Below are 13,771 nucleotides of genomic sequence, written 5' to 3'. Positions count from 1 at the left end.
GTGCCACCATATATTTTGAGATCCTTTCGTACAAAAGATCTTAATAGAACGTCAGCAGATCTTCTCTACTCTCTAGACATCTACACTATTTAAAAAAATCATTTTACTTGTACCTCTTGGAAAAAAATCATATGAGTATATATATATTTGGAATCATTCATATGAGTTGTGATTGTGCTATGGAGTGATTTATCCCAATGAATTCAGAAAGCCTAATGATTCACGATGACCAACCGGCTGAGTCACGCACCGGTTGCCTTGTAACGCTCACGCAGCACGCTCCTTTGGGCAGTGCTAGGCGATGACTCATATTGTGCGGATGTTGCAACCGATGAGAACGATTGTGTAAATAAATGTTTGGTAAGTAAATTAAGGTGAAAATGATGCAAAAGGCAAGTAAATTAAGGTGAAAATAATGCAAAAGGTAAGTAAATCAAGGTGATTGATTAGGTATGGAAGGTGCAGAAAATATGTGTGGTGGGGCTAAAAACGGTTGGATGGAAAAGTTCGGTGAAGGGACGTGGTGAGAAGGAGGAGAACCGGTCGAGCGAAGTGTTTTGCTGGCAGGCAAAGGAACACTACTCTTTTTTAAGTAGTACTAAAATAATGGCCATATGTTGCAATGGGATATAAATATTCTAGTACGTTATATTGTGATTTACCTGTCAATAATAATGCAAAATTGTGTAAATAAATGTTTATCAATTTCTGCCCGTGAATTATCTTATATTTTAATTAGAAGTTTGGTAAGTAAATTAAAGTGTAATTGGTTCAGAAGGTAAGTAAATTAAAGTGATTGATTATCATATACACGAAAGGTTTGACGAAAGGGTGATGGGAAGAAAGATGAAATGGAAACCTTATGATTTTTTTAAGCAAGTAGAGATATATAGTTTTATGTAATTTTGTGGTATTACATATCAAGGAGATCTTAGGTATTTACGATTTCTCATGACTCCAAAAGCACCCATTTGAATTTGGAAGTTTTGCAATCTTCAAATCATTTAGGAAATAAAAAGAGCACACATTTACAGGTGGTATGATTAAGTAGACGTTATGTTAACTATCGGATATACACGAATGCTTTTCACAGAAAAAGAAAGATATATATGAATGCGTGGATGGATCTGTGCATAGGCCAGACAGTTTCGTCGGTGATAAATTGAATAACAAACAGTCATGTAATCCAACACGATAGAATGTAGGGGTATATATATACTTCTTCGGGAACAAATCCGTACTTAGACACGCGTTCGATGAACGGTGCATGGGGTCCTCGGGTGCACGTATAACCTTTGAAACGAATAGAGGAGGAGGGTGGGTAGGCCACAGAAAGCATGTGTGATGTGTGGCTCATTTCCTGCTCGGGTACTCAAGGGTGACATAAGCGAGGTTGAGTGGCACGGTTCTAATGGTCATGTGTTTGAAGTAATCCAATTTTTTTTCTTATAGTAGGAAATGCCATATTTTGTCTCTCATAAACTAGTGCTTGAGTGTAGATTTTGAAGTAATCTCTCATAAGTTGCCCTTAATAAGAACCTTTACACGAAGAAGATCACAGTTACACGTGATATCCGTCCCGCATGGGTTAGGCACAAGTATGGTCCTATATATGTTGCGTTGTTGTATCAAAAGAGTTATCATAGTTTTCCTTTTTTATGATATTATGTGTACATTTAGTGAAGCACGACATATGGATACACATCCTATCCTATATATTTATGTAAGTGATCCCATTTTAATGTACATCATCAAATGCATATAACCCTTTCACTTTTCACTTTCCATCATATGCAAGCCCTCCGCATAATCAAGCACATGCAATCCCTCCCACATCATCAATTTTTATTTCGTTTTCAGCAACAAATAATTGAACTTCGATGTCCACTTTCTACCACATGCAAGTCTCCACATTATCAAACACATGCAAGTCCTCCACATCATCGATTTCCTTTTTAATTTTCAACAAAAAATGAACTTGAATGTCATAAGGCAATATAACATGCATACATCCTTCAATTACCTATACATTTTTTACCGTTCATATGGCAAGAATGTGGTGAAGTATTACTCATATATTTTAATTTTATTATTGATAATTTTATTGCTATAAATTTCCGCAACAACGCACGGGGTATTATCTAATTATATATGGTGTGGCCATATGGGCATGATCTTCTTTTGCATGTGTATCTTCATGGTCGCAGCACGACGAGCACCATAATAGGCATAGACATCAATATGACATTGCTCGAAGTGTACAAAGCCCGGCCTTATAGATTTTAGTCAGTATGGAAATTCAGATAAGCAACAAAAATTCAGTAAATGCATATAAATCTCCCCTCTGATCATCTGAAGTTGAGGTTTTAGGTGAGACTAAAAGACACATTTTTTAATTTTGACTACTAATATTTACAAAAGATGGACTGAATATTTCAAAATCAACGAGAAAATGTGAAACATGCTTCCGCAATAAAACAAAATCCAATTTCGTAAATATACTGTAATACAAACTAATATGTTGTATTGAGAAAATGTACTATATTATTCAATTTTTTGTTGTTTGAGTCTCATGACCAAATCGTGTCAGCAGTCAAGGGACAAAAACATAATTTTGCCTTAATCAAATCTGAGGGACTTTGTAGAAACTTATGCGTTGATCTGTCTAATTTATGTGTTTCCTCTAGTGCCTACTAAGAAATACAACCTATATGCTCGACTGTAATACAAACAATAGGTTGTATTGAGAAAAATGTACTATATTATTCAACTTTTGTTGTTTTGAGTCTCACGACCAAATCGTGTCAGCAATCAAGGGGCAAAGACATAATTTTGCTTCAATCAAATCTGAGGGACTTTGTAGAAACTTACGCGTTGATCTGTCTAATTTATGTGTTTCCTTTTGCAAATCATTCAGAAATAACTTATTACTATAGTTGAGAAAATCTTTGGAATCACAAAAAATATACTGAATCTAGGGCCTCATTTGACTCACATCATTCCGAAAACGCTGAAATAGAGAATGTAGGATTGTAACGACATGTCCACTTATATTTTGCATGATTGAAATTGCCCCAATGATTGAATTTGCATCGTTAGAGAAACAAAGGATGATCCCAAGAAGTTTGAGTCAATTAAAGAATTCTTATGAAAAGTGTAGTACAAATGTACAATCGTTAGAAAAAGTTTCTATGGGTATAGTCCTACAAAACAAAACAACCTCATAGAAAATAAATTCTAAATCCCTAAAAAATATATAAATTCCAGTCCTCCATAATTATTATGAAAATCTTTTGGTTCAAAGAGGCCATTATACATAATTGTATGATTACCTAGACTACTCACTACACACTAAAAACATGTATAAGCATCTTACGACTTTGTCACTGCTGGACCTTCTGATTTTTTAGAAAAGGAGGTTAAACTCCCTGCCTCTGCATCAATCGATGCATACATCCATCTTTATTAATTATTCCACGAAGATCTGACAAGGATATACATCAATTCACCCGAAGCCACAACTCACACCTACAAACTCGATAATATAGAGTGCTCTCACCCTCCATATCTAAAACCGGTGTCGTCGCCGATCCACCCACATAACGTATCGGGACCCATAGCCGGTGCAGCCTACTTAGAACACACACCATATGCATACATTTTAGAAGCCGTCATCATCATCGGACCACTGATCCATCTTCAGAAGAGATATCTGCATTATCATTATCATTATCTCTTCATTATCATTATCATTCCAGACATCCGTCGAAGCGTCCACGGCGCCCAACGGCGCCACCGCCCTGCGCTCGTCCTTCTGATAAATTACCGTCACTAGCATTTTACCAAAGTATCCCCTGTAGGTTCCAGGCCCAATACGACCTCATTCAGTTTGCAGGAGAAAATTCTTACCAAAGTTTTCACTTTAGGTTTCAGACCCGATACAACCTCGCTCAATCCACAGGAGGAAAAATATAGTGCAACTAGGCAAATGATTGATCCCAAGTTTGCTGTTAAAATGAAATTTACATAGCAAAGGCTACTCATTTGAACTTTTCTTTTACACAAATTTTACTCCAATCATTTGAAAAAATTATGGTCCAAGAACCGCAGCAACTTAACGATGGCGGCGGGTGAGGACAAGATATTGGCTGAAGCTCAAGGATGACTATTGACAAAATGATGAACATTACAACAAACATCAGACAAAAATACACCTGTAAGTGCATGCATAATTCACTCATAAATACAAACGACCAACAATACCGCTTGTTTGTTGATCAGGGCACTGTTTAACTGCCGACGTCGGATGTCCGTGAAACTAAAAAAAACTGTACCTAAGCACCTCCCAGTGTTCCCCCACAGTCGTGTTTCTCAGTGTGTATTTATCACAAGGGATGGATGGTCAAGCCTGTGAAGTTGGTAGCAAATGCCTGATGACTTGATTGGTCGTGGTGACATCTAGTTAGACGAATCTGCGCCATAGTCGAGCATTTCTTTTATGTTCAGCTTGATTGAAGGTCCCATTGATGAGCATACATATGCCGTTTTCCAGTATATCCCCTTTGCACCAGATGGCTTGTTCCTCTCAATAGAGCGCTGGGAAGATATGGCAAAAGGTAAGTAAACATAAACTCTGAGAGTGACAACAAAATAGATGTTTATAAGAGCGGATATCTTACAACAACAGCCATGAAGTTTGCAATAAGGTCTTCTTCAGGGAAGTTAACCTTGCCGAAAGGAATGTGCGCAATCCCTGTCTTGTCAACTCTGAATTCAACTTTACCTTTCTTGAACTCATCGATAGCCTGGAACCATTTGCACAATTAGCATAATCAAGCTCACCACTCTCCATTGACAGTATAAAACTTTAACTGCCACTCCCTCCGTAACTTAATATAAGACATTATTTGACACTGTCATAGATTCTAAAAACGTCTTATAAAATGTTACATAGGTAGTACAAGATTGGGGCTGATTGGCTCAATTTTAAGTTGGTACATCATAAACAGATCAAATAATACTCTCAACTATTAGGTCGTTCTCGATAGCAACACGAGCTTCAAGGTAATCCATACCACTTCAACAACTAATTTATCTCATACTATGTTGCTGCCACAAATCATACAACTATACAGTATGGAAATATATTAAAATGATGAATCTAGTGATACCAAATTCCTGTGACCAGTTTACAATAGTTTTCTCCCGCAAGGGTTTCCACGTAAAAATCTGTGTCTCTTTGTCTCCTTTATTTCTCGTTATTATCTAACAAGTGGTATACAGAGCTAAGGTTTCAGATACGAGATTTGAGACGAGAGAATTAGGGTTACGGCGTCCTGTGCGCCGCCGCCGCCGCGACCCGGCGAACCGAATCCAGATCGATAAGGGAAGCCGAGTTCGACTGGATTTCCACAAGTTGCCGCTGCTGCGTATATACGCTTGAAGCCCCGAGTACGCAGCATCCACATCAGCTGGCCGTTCCATCGAGTTCCGCTGCTCCATGTACAGCGTCGCCGAGTAGTAGCTGCTGCTGTTTCGTTCAAGTCCCGAGGCTGCTGCTGTTGCTTCGCATCACGTCAAGCATTGATCGGCTCGTACTACTTCAACTAGTACTAGTAATTGATTCACACGTCATCAACCGAAGCAAAAGCTAGTAGTACTACTGCTCGCCGGCCAGAAGCAAAGCAGTAGTTTAATTCACGTCTGATCCACTACGTGATTTGACTACTAGTACTATTCGTCACGTCAAGCTACAGATCAAGCTTTTGGTCTTCGATTACCCGAGCTACCAGGTGCTACTGTTCCTAGTTCTTTGCTCCGCGTAATTTAAATTCTGTCAAGAATTTTTCTATCGACTTGTACTACTTTGTGCACACAGATTTATCTACTCATGGCATCCATGAAGTACGATTTTCCGCTGCTGGATCGTGACACAAGGTTTACCCTATGGCAAGTCAAGATGCGGGCGTTGTTGGCACAGGCCGACTATGATGTAGCACTGGATAGTTTTGGGAAGAACCGAATTGAGGACTGGACTGCTGAGGAGAAAAGAATTGATTGTAAGGCTTTGTCACAAATTCAACTCCATTTGCATAATAATATTTTGCAGGAAGTTTTGAGCAAGAAAACTGCCGCCGCTCTATGGTTAAAGCTGGAAGGGATTTGCATGACTAAAGATCTCACCAGCAAGATGCATCTGAAGCAAAAATTATTCCTGCACAGGTTACCCAAGGGAGGTAATGTTTTGAATCATATTTCAGAATTTAAGGAGATTATATCTGATCTAGCTGCAATGGAGGTTAAGTATGAAGAGGAAGATACTGCTCTAATGTTACTTTGTTCACTGCCAAGTTCTTATACCAATTTTAGAGACACCATATTATACAGTCGTGATACTCTCACACTTAATGAAGTTTATGAAGCTTTGAACTCTAAGGAGAAGATGAAATTAATGGTGCCTCATGATGGTTCGAGTTCATCCCAAGCCGAGGGATTATCTGTTCGTGGCAGGACAAAGGAGAAGAACTCCAATAATGAAAACAGAGGCAAAAGTAAAAATGGCTACAGGGGCCGGTCGCAATCCAAAGACAAGAAATATTGCAGGTATTGCAAGAGAGACGGGCATGACATCTCAGAGTGTTTCAAGTTGCAAAATAAAGAAAAGAGGAAGGGTAACAAACAAGGTGAAAGTTCTGCTAACGTTGCTCGTGATGATAGTTCTGATGATGCTCTTGTCGTTATTGCTGGATGTGCTGAGACCAATGATGAGTGGGTACTTGACACTGCATGCACTTTTCATATGTGCCCACATAGAGATTGGTTTATTACTTTTGATTCCACTAATTCTGCTGGTTCCATTTTGGGTTTTGATAATTCACCATGCAAGATTGAAGGCATAGGTTCTATTCGAATCAAGATGTTTGATGGCATAATCAGAACTTTGACAGATGTTCGGTATATTCCGAAGATGAAGAGAAATCTTATTTCTATGAGTGCCCTTGATGCAAAGGGATACAAGTATTCAGGTGGAGATAGTGTTTTGAAGGTCACCAAAGGCTCCCTTGTTGTGATGAAAGGTGACTTAAGTTCGACCAATGGTCTTTATTACCTTCGAGGTTCTACCGTTTCAGGTAACGCTACTCCAGTTATTTCAAAGAATTTTGATTGTGATGCTGCTAACCTTTGGCATATGCGCCTTGGACATATGAGTGAACTTGGTTTAGCAGAGTTAAATAAAAGAGGTCTTCTTGATGGATATGAACCTGGTAAATTGAAATTTTGTGAGCATTGTATCTTCGGCAAGCACAAGAGGGTGAAGTTCAACACTTCGACTCATACAACCGAAGGTATTCTTGATTATGTGCATTCTGATTTATGGGGACCGTCTCGCAAGAAGTCACTAGGTGGTGCAAGTTACATGCTGACTATTATTGATGATTATTCAAGAAAAGTTTGGCCTTATTTCTTGAAGCATAAATATGAAGCATTCTCAGCTTTTAAGGAGTGGAAGATTATGATTGAGAGACAAACTGAAAAGAAGGTAAAAATACTTCGCACTGATAATGGTATGGAATTCTGTTCTAAGCAATTTAAGAATTATTGCAAGTCTGAAGGCATTGTCAGACACTACACTGTTCCTTATACTCCTCAACAAAACGGTGTTGCTGAGCGTTTGAACAGGACCATTATTTCCAGAGCCCGTTGCATGTTGTCCAATGCAGGTTTGCATAGGCGTTTTTGGGCTGAGGCCGCTTCCACTACTTGTTATCTCATTAATCGTTCACCATCTATTGCTCTTAATAAGAAAACTCCAAATGAGGTATGGTCTGGTTCACCTGCTGATTATTCACAGTTGAGAGTTTTTGGTTGCACTGCTTATGCTCATGTTGATAACGGAAAGTTGGAGCCTAGGGCTGTTAAGTGCATCTTTCTTGGTTATAAGTCTGGTGTTAAAGGTTTTAAATTATGGAATCCTGAAACCCAGAAGGTTGTTATTAGCAGAAATGTTATCTTTAATGAATCTGCTATGTTACATGATGTTTCATCTACTAATGTTCCCGTTGAGAGTGAACAACAGCCTATTGTTCAGGAGCCTACTGTTCAGGTGGAGCATGTTATTGATTCAGGTGATACATCTGGTAATGAAATTGTTGATGCACATGATGAACCCATCGTTAATGATGATAATGTCACTCCCACTCCAAATCAGCCTATTGTTCCACCCAGTTGGAATCTCGCACGTGACAGAGTCAGGCGGGGTATTAATAAACCAGACAGGTTAATTGAAGAGTGCAATATTGTTTCTTTTGCTTTATCTGTTGCAGAAGAAATTGAAGGTAATTCTGAGCCTTCTTCATACTCCGAGGCTATTATTTCTGGTGATAGTAATAAGTGGATGACCGCTATGCATGATGAGATGGAATCACTTGAAAAGAATGGCACTTGGGATTTAGTAAAATTGCCTAGAGAGAAGAAACCTATTCGTTGCAAGTGGGTTTTCAAGAGGAAAGAAGGTGTTTCTCCTAATGATGAGACAATATATAAAGCAAGGTTAGTTGCTAAAGGTTAACAGTCAGATTCCAGGTATTGACTATAACGAAGTCTTTTCTCCTGTTGTGAAGCATAGCTCTATTCGCACTTTACTCAGTATTGTTGCCATGCATGATCTTGAGCTTGAACAATTGGATGTTAAAACTGCATTCTTACATGGAGAATTAGAAGAGGATATTTATATGGAACAACCTGAAGGTTTTGTTATTCCTGGAAAAGAAAAGTTTGTCTGTAAGTTAAAGAAATCTCTTTATGGATTGAAGCAATCCCCTAGACAGTGGTACAAGAGATTTGACACCTTTATGCTCTCTCAAGGTTTTAAAAGGTCTAATTATGATAGTTGTGTTTATTTGAAAACTGTCAAAGGTTCAATTATTTATTTGCTCCTTTATGTTGATGATATGCTTATTGCTGCAAAGAGTATGTCACAGATTAATGAACTAAAGAAGCAATTGAGTAATGAATTTGAGATGAAGGATTTGGGTGCAGCAAAGAAAATACTTGGCATGGAAATATCCAGAGATAGACCGTCTGGAAAAGTATATCTAAGTCAGAAGGGATATATTGATAAAGTTCTTCGTCGTTTTAATATGCATAATGCCAAGCCAGTAAGTACTCCGTTAGCTGCACACTTCAAATTATCATCAGCTTTATGTCCTAAGTCAGATGCCGATATTGAGTACATGTCTAGAGTTCCCTATTCAAGTGCAGTTGGTTCACTTATGTATGCCATGGTTTGTTCTCGTCCGGATTTATCATATGCATTGAGTGTTGTCAGTAGATACATGGCTAATCCTGGAAAGGAACATTGGAAAGCAGTTCAGTGGATTTTCAGATACCTGCGAGGTACTTCTAATGCTTATTTACAGTTTGGGAAAACTAGAGATGGACTTGTTGGTTTTGTTGATTCTGATTTTGCTGGTGATTTGGATAAGAGAAGATCACTCACAGGTTATGTTTTCACCATTGGTGGTTGTGCTGTGAGTTGGAGAGCAACTTTGCAGTCTATTGTGGCTTGTTCCACTACTGATGCCGAGTATATGGCTATTTCTGAGGCATGCAAAGAAGCTATCTGGTTGAGAGGTTTGTACACTGAGCTTTGTGGAGACTCATCTTGCCCTACCGTATTTAGTGACAGTCAAAGTGCTATATATCTTACAAAGAATCCAATGTATCATGAGAGAACAAAGCACATTGATGTCAGATTTCATTATATTCGAGATGTTGTTGCTGAAGGCGATTTGAAGGTATGCAAGATAAGTACTCATGATAATCCAGCTGATATGATGACAAAGCTAGTTCCGACCAATAAGTTTGAGCTTTGCTCAGGCTTAGTTGGTATTTCTCACTAGTCCTATGGACTTTGATGCACAAGGTGTTTAAGCTGATTTGGATGGAGTTATTCACTTTCTTCGACTACTGGAGGGAATTTGGCTCAAGGTGGAGATTGTTAAATTGTGATCCAAATTCTAGTACCGTATTGGACTAGACGTAGTACATACAGTGTGGGCCTTTTGCGTTGGTACCGACGCGTACGAGTACAACTCGTTTACTTGTCCTACAAGGACTCCTATGTGTTGCCCCTCATATATACCCCATGTAGTCGCACCTCTTATATCAAGGTTGTATTGTATGTGTTTCTGCAGTCCGGTATAGCTGCAGTGTATCATGATAGTCTTGCCAGGATGAATATAGATTAATATTCAGGTATTCAAGAAGAAATGCTACCTATTTACTATAAAAATAAAAATGATGTGTTAGTGCTACTTATGCAATCCTAAGTGGTTTCAGGTACTCAAGGCTTTGAGTCTAGGTGCTAAAATCCATCAACTCAAATGTCAGTAACAATGGTAGACTTGGTAATCCTACCTTACAGTCAACTAACCCACTCTGCCTTAAGTTAATTATCATTGGTACTATACTTTCAGCCTTACCAAGGCAACTTGTGGATTAAAAATTATTAGCAGTTCACTGCCAAAAACTGCCACATCAACATCTTCTACTTTCCTCTCCCACTGCCTTGACTTTCCATAGCACAACCAAACTACACATTCGAGTTGCACAATACATATCTCTAAGTACAAGCCTTCAGCTATGGACATATATGCAGTTAGCCAAGGAAGCAACCTATGAATATCTGGGTACTGAAGTTGGACGGGCAACTCCCTACTTTTCACCCTCTGTCACTGTCGCAATACCCAGTCCAAACAACATAGACATGATTGATGATTCACAAACAATATTTACGGGAAAGCAAATAAAGTCTGCACAGTACCTGCGTAATGTTTGGAGAAACAGTACCAGCTTTGGGGTTGGGCATCAATCCTCTTGGTCCTAGAATCTTACCCAAGCTGGCAACCTGAGAAAGGGAATGTTTGCGTGAAGGGAATGCAATACAACAAAAGGAAAATACATTCCAATGGAATATATTTGACCATCATCGCAAATAAAAAAGCATCACTGTATTATTTCCTAGTAAAATCCGTTTCCGTGAAGTGTCCGACAGATTGCTTAGCTAAATATGCCCAACAACCTTGCATGTGGATAGGGAAGCTTCATCAAACAAGAAAGACTTCAAAGATGATCCGCACAAAGCTAGTTCCACTGCCATACCTTAGGCATCATATCAGGTGACGCAATCAATTTGTCAAACTCCATGAATCCTCCTTTTATTTGTTCAATCAAGTCATCTGAGCCAACAATATCAGCACCTGCAGCCCTTGCCTCATCTATCTTCTCACCTACAAGACATCAGAGAATCACTATATAAGGCAACCAATTTTCTGAGCATAACAAGGTAAGAATAACATAGTATAACAAAAGATTGTGAAATGGAAGTTTAGATTATTCATCAAGTCTATGCATCATAGCCATCAAGAAAATGAAACCAAAGTGGTATGCCCAACTGACATCCTACGTGTATGAACAGAACTAGGAACACCATGAACATAATGTGTACTGATCGAGAGCTTCTGCTGAGTTACCCCTCAAGACACAATTTTGATCAACCCAATATGAACATTCAATTCTGATACATTTATGGCTTTTCAACTCCAAAAGAAGAGCAAGATAACTGTAAGCATAATATTCATCAATTGAATGAGACATCAACTGTAGATAAACAAGCCTAGGTGGAATGCAAGTTCATGGGTTGTCACTACTTGAAACTAACAGGCAACGGGGTTTGCTTTGGCACACTCATTTTTACTATATCGACCACATTGTTCAACAAAACATCCATTGGTGCTTTACATAGAGATAGTGACATATTGACCAATTAAATTGAAGTCAGCATGCTCTGAACTCGATCAACTCCATGCATCATATAACTCTGTTGAACACATGCATCAGAGTGCAATTTGCATCGGATTGGGCGATAACCATCTCCAAACAACACGCAACCGGTGGCCACTCACCTTGGGTGAGAACTGCAATTTTCACGGTCTGTCCCGTCCCCTTGGGCAAATTGACCTGCGGCCACAAGCAAAAACACGAATCAAACAACGGAAGAGAGAGCGAGAGAAGAAACAAGAGAAAGAAGAAACGAAACGATACCGTGGCCCGGAGCTGCTGGTCGTTGTACTTGGGGTCGAGGTTCATGCGGAAATGCGCCTCGGCGGACTCGACGAAGCGGGTGTTGGCGACCTGCTTCATGAGCGAGATGGCCATGGGCACGTCGTACTCCTTCTTGCTCTCCCTCAGCTTCTGTATCTCCAGGTATCTCTTGGACCTCGTCTGCACGCATTGGAGACCAACGTCACCCAGCCGTTCCAAAACGAGACGCGTATATATACAGAAGATAAAAATGATGCGCGCGGGGTTCCGTGGCGTACGCGGTCGCGCTTGAGCGGGAGGGCGGCCTTGCCGGTGCGCGGGCGGGTGGGGGCCGTGAACGCGGGGCCGCGGCCGCCGTAGCCGTCCTCGTAGTCCTCGTCGACGTCGTCGAACTGCACGGGCGCCTCGTCGTCCTCCTCCTCGAGCACGGCGGCGCCCTGCGGGTCGGCGACGGCGGCCGCGGCGGGGCGGCGGAAGGCGAGGAGCAGCCGCGGGTAGGCGCGCAGCGAGGGCACGGAGGTGGGGAAGAGCGCGCCGGGCGCGGCCGGCCCCGCGCACGGGGCGGAGGGCGGCGCGAGGAGCGAGGACGCGCAGGCCGCGGCTGTGGCCATGGGGGGGGGGGGGGTGGTGGGGGGAGGGAGGGAGGGAGGAGGAAGAGGAGATAAGAGCGGGTGGATGATTATATCCCGAGTGCGGGCGCGTGGAGTGTTATAACGAAGGAGGCGAACCGATGGGTATCTCGGGCCGGGTGAGGTGGACGCGCACCGGATAGGCCTTCTTCCTCCGCTCGGACCGACCCGGCGGAGGGAGGGGACGAACTCGGCGCCTGATTTGGCTGGGCCGAGACCCGTGCCGAGGCCGAGGGGGGCGCGAAAAGTGTGCGGTGGACGCGGCGGGGGCTTCGTCGTGTGGGGGCGGGTTCGTGTGTGGCCGCGCTCCCTCCTGTGCTGTGATGCCAATTTTCCTTTGAGGGTTGCCGTGGCCTGCAGTCGGCGGAGTACGTACGCTCTCGCTCCTACTGGAGTTGTGGGTTTCTGGCAGTGGCATGAATGGTTTACTTGGGTCTTTCAGCGGCCGGGCGAGAGCGAGACCGTGAGTCCGACTGACGGGTCGACTGATTTTTCGTGTTCATCGGTTTGCATCCAGAGATTTGAGAGGCTCGGGCCATTTCCGTGCCCGGATTTTCGTTGGGGTTCGTAGCGAAGCGTTTCTTACCGAGAGCTTTCAAGAGAGCGACTCCACGGATGATGCAGTTCGGTTACGACGCGTGGTGCACTATTACGAACTCGTTTGTCAGCTGCCGGGGACGTAGCTTTGCTTTGCAGGCGTGCGTGCATGGGGAACGCCGACTGGCTTGTACTATTTCGGGTGGTGGATGCTATCTGCAATGCCGTTACGTGGTTTTCTTTTTCAAAAATAAAATAGAATGAATGGTCATCGGGGGAGAGGTTCCCCACCTGAAAATTTTCCATTGGTTAAAGAAAAGGCCTAAAATTCCAGATCGTTTTTATATCGGATAAGTACACAGGAGGGAACAAAAGGAGAATGAACCGCAGGACAAGAAAACCACCAAGATAATTAATTAGGTCCCACGGAAGTATGGCACCCACAACAAATACCGTTCCGGGCCAACTGGTTATGATTAGGAATCGGCACCACTCAAGCT

At 41.6% G+C, this 13,771-nt stretch overlaps 1 protein-coding gene across 1 annotated transcript; it reads right to left on the bottom strand.

Moving 5' to 3' along the window:
* Window positions 1-4,144: 4,144 nt before the first annotated feature.
* On the bottom strand, window positions 4,145-12,741 carry LOC125516212 (50S ribosomal protein L1, chloroplastic). The gene is made up of 7 exons (XM_048681701.1): window positions 12,384-12,741; window positions 12,106-12,285; window positions 11,967-12,021; window positions 11,164-11,291; window positions 10,826-10,909; window positions 4,680-4,805; window positions 4,145-4,596 (listed from the first exon to the last, which is right to left on the bottom strand). Exons 1-7 carry the CDS (start codon window positions 12,714-12,716, stop codon window positions 4,459-4,461), a joined length of 1,044 nt encoding a protein of 347 aa, XP_048537658.1. The 5' UTR covers window positions 12,717-12,741; the 3' UTR covers window positions 4,145-4,458.
* Between the last annotated feature and the right edge of the window lie 1,030 nt (window positions 12,742-13,771).

This window comes from Triticum urartu, chromosome 1, assembly GCF_003073215.2.
Source record: "Triticum urartu cultivar G1812 chromosome 1, Tu2.1, whole genome shotgun sequence".
Lineage (NCBI taxonomy): Eukaryota > Viridiplantae > Streptophyta > Magnoliopsida > Poales > Poaceae > Triticum > Triticum urartu.
This window is presented reverse-complemented; position numbering and strand designations above follow the sequence as displayed.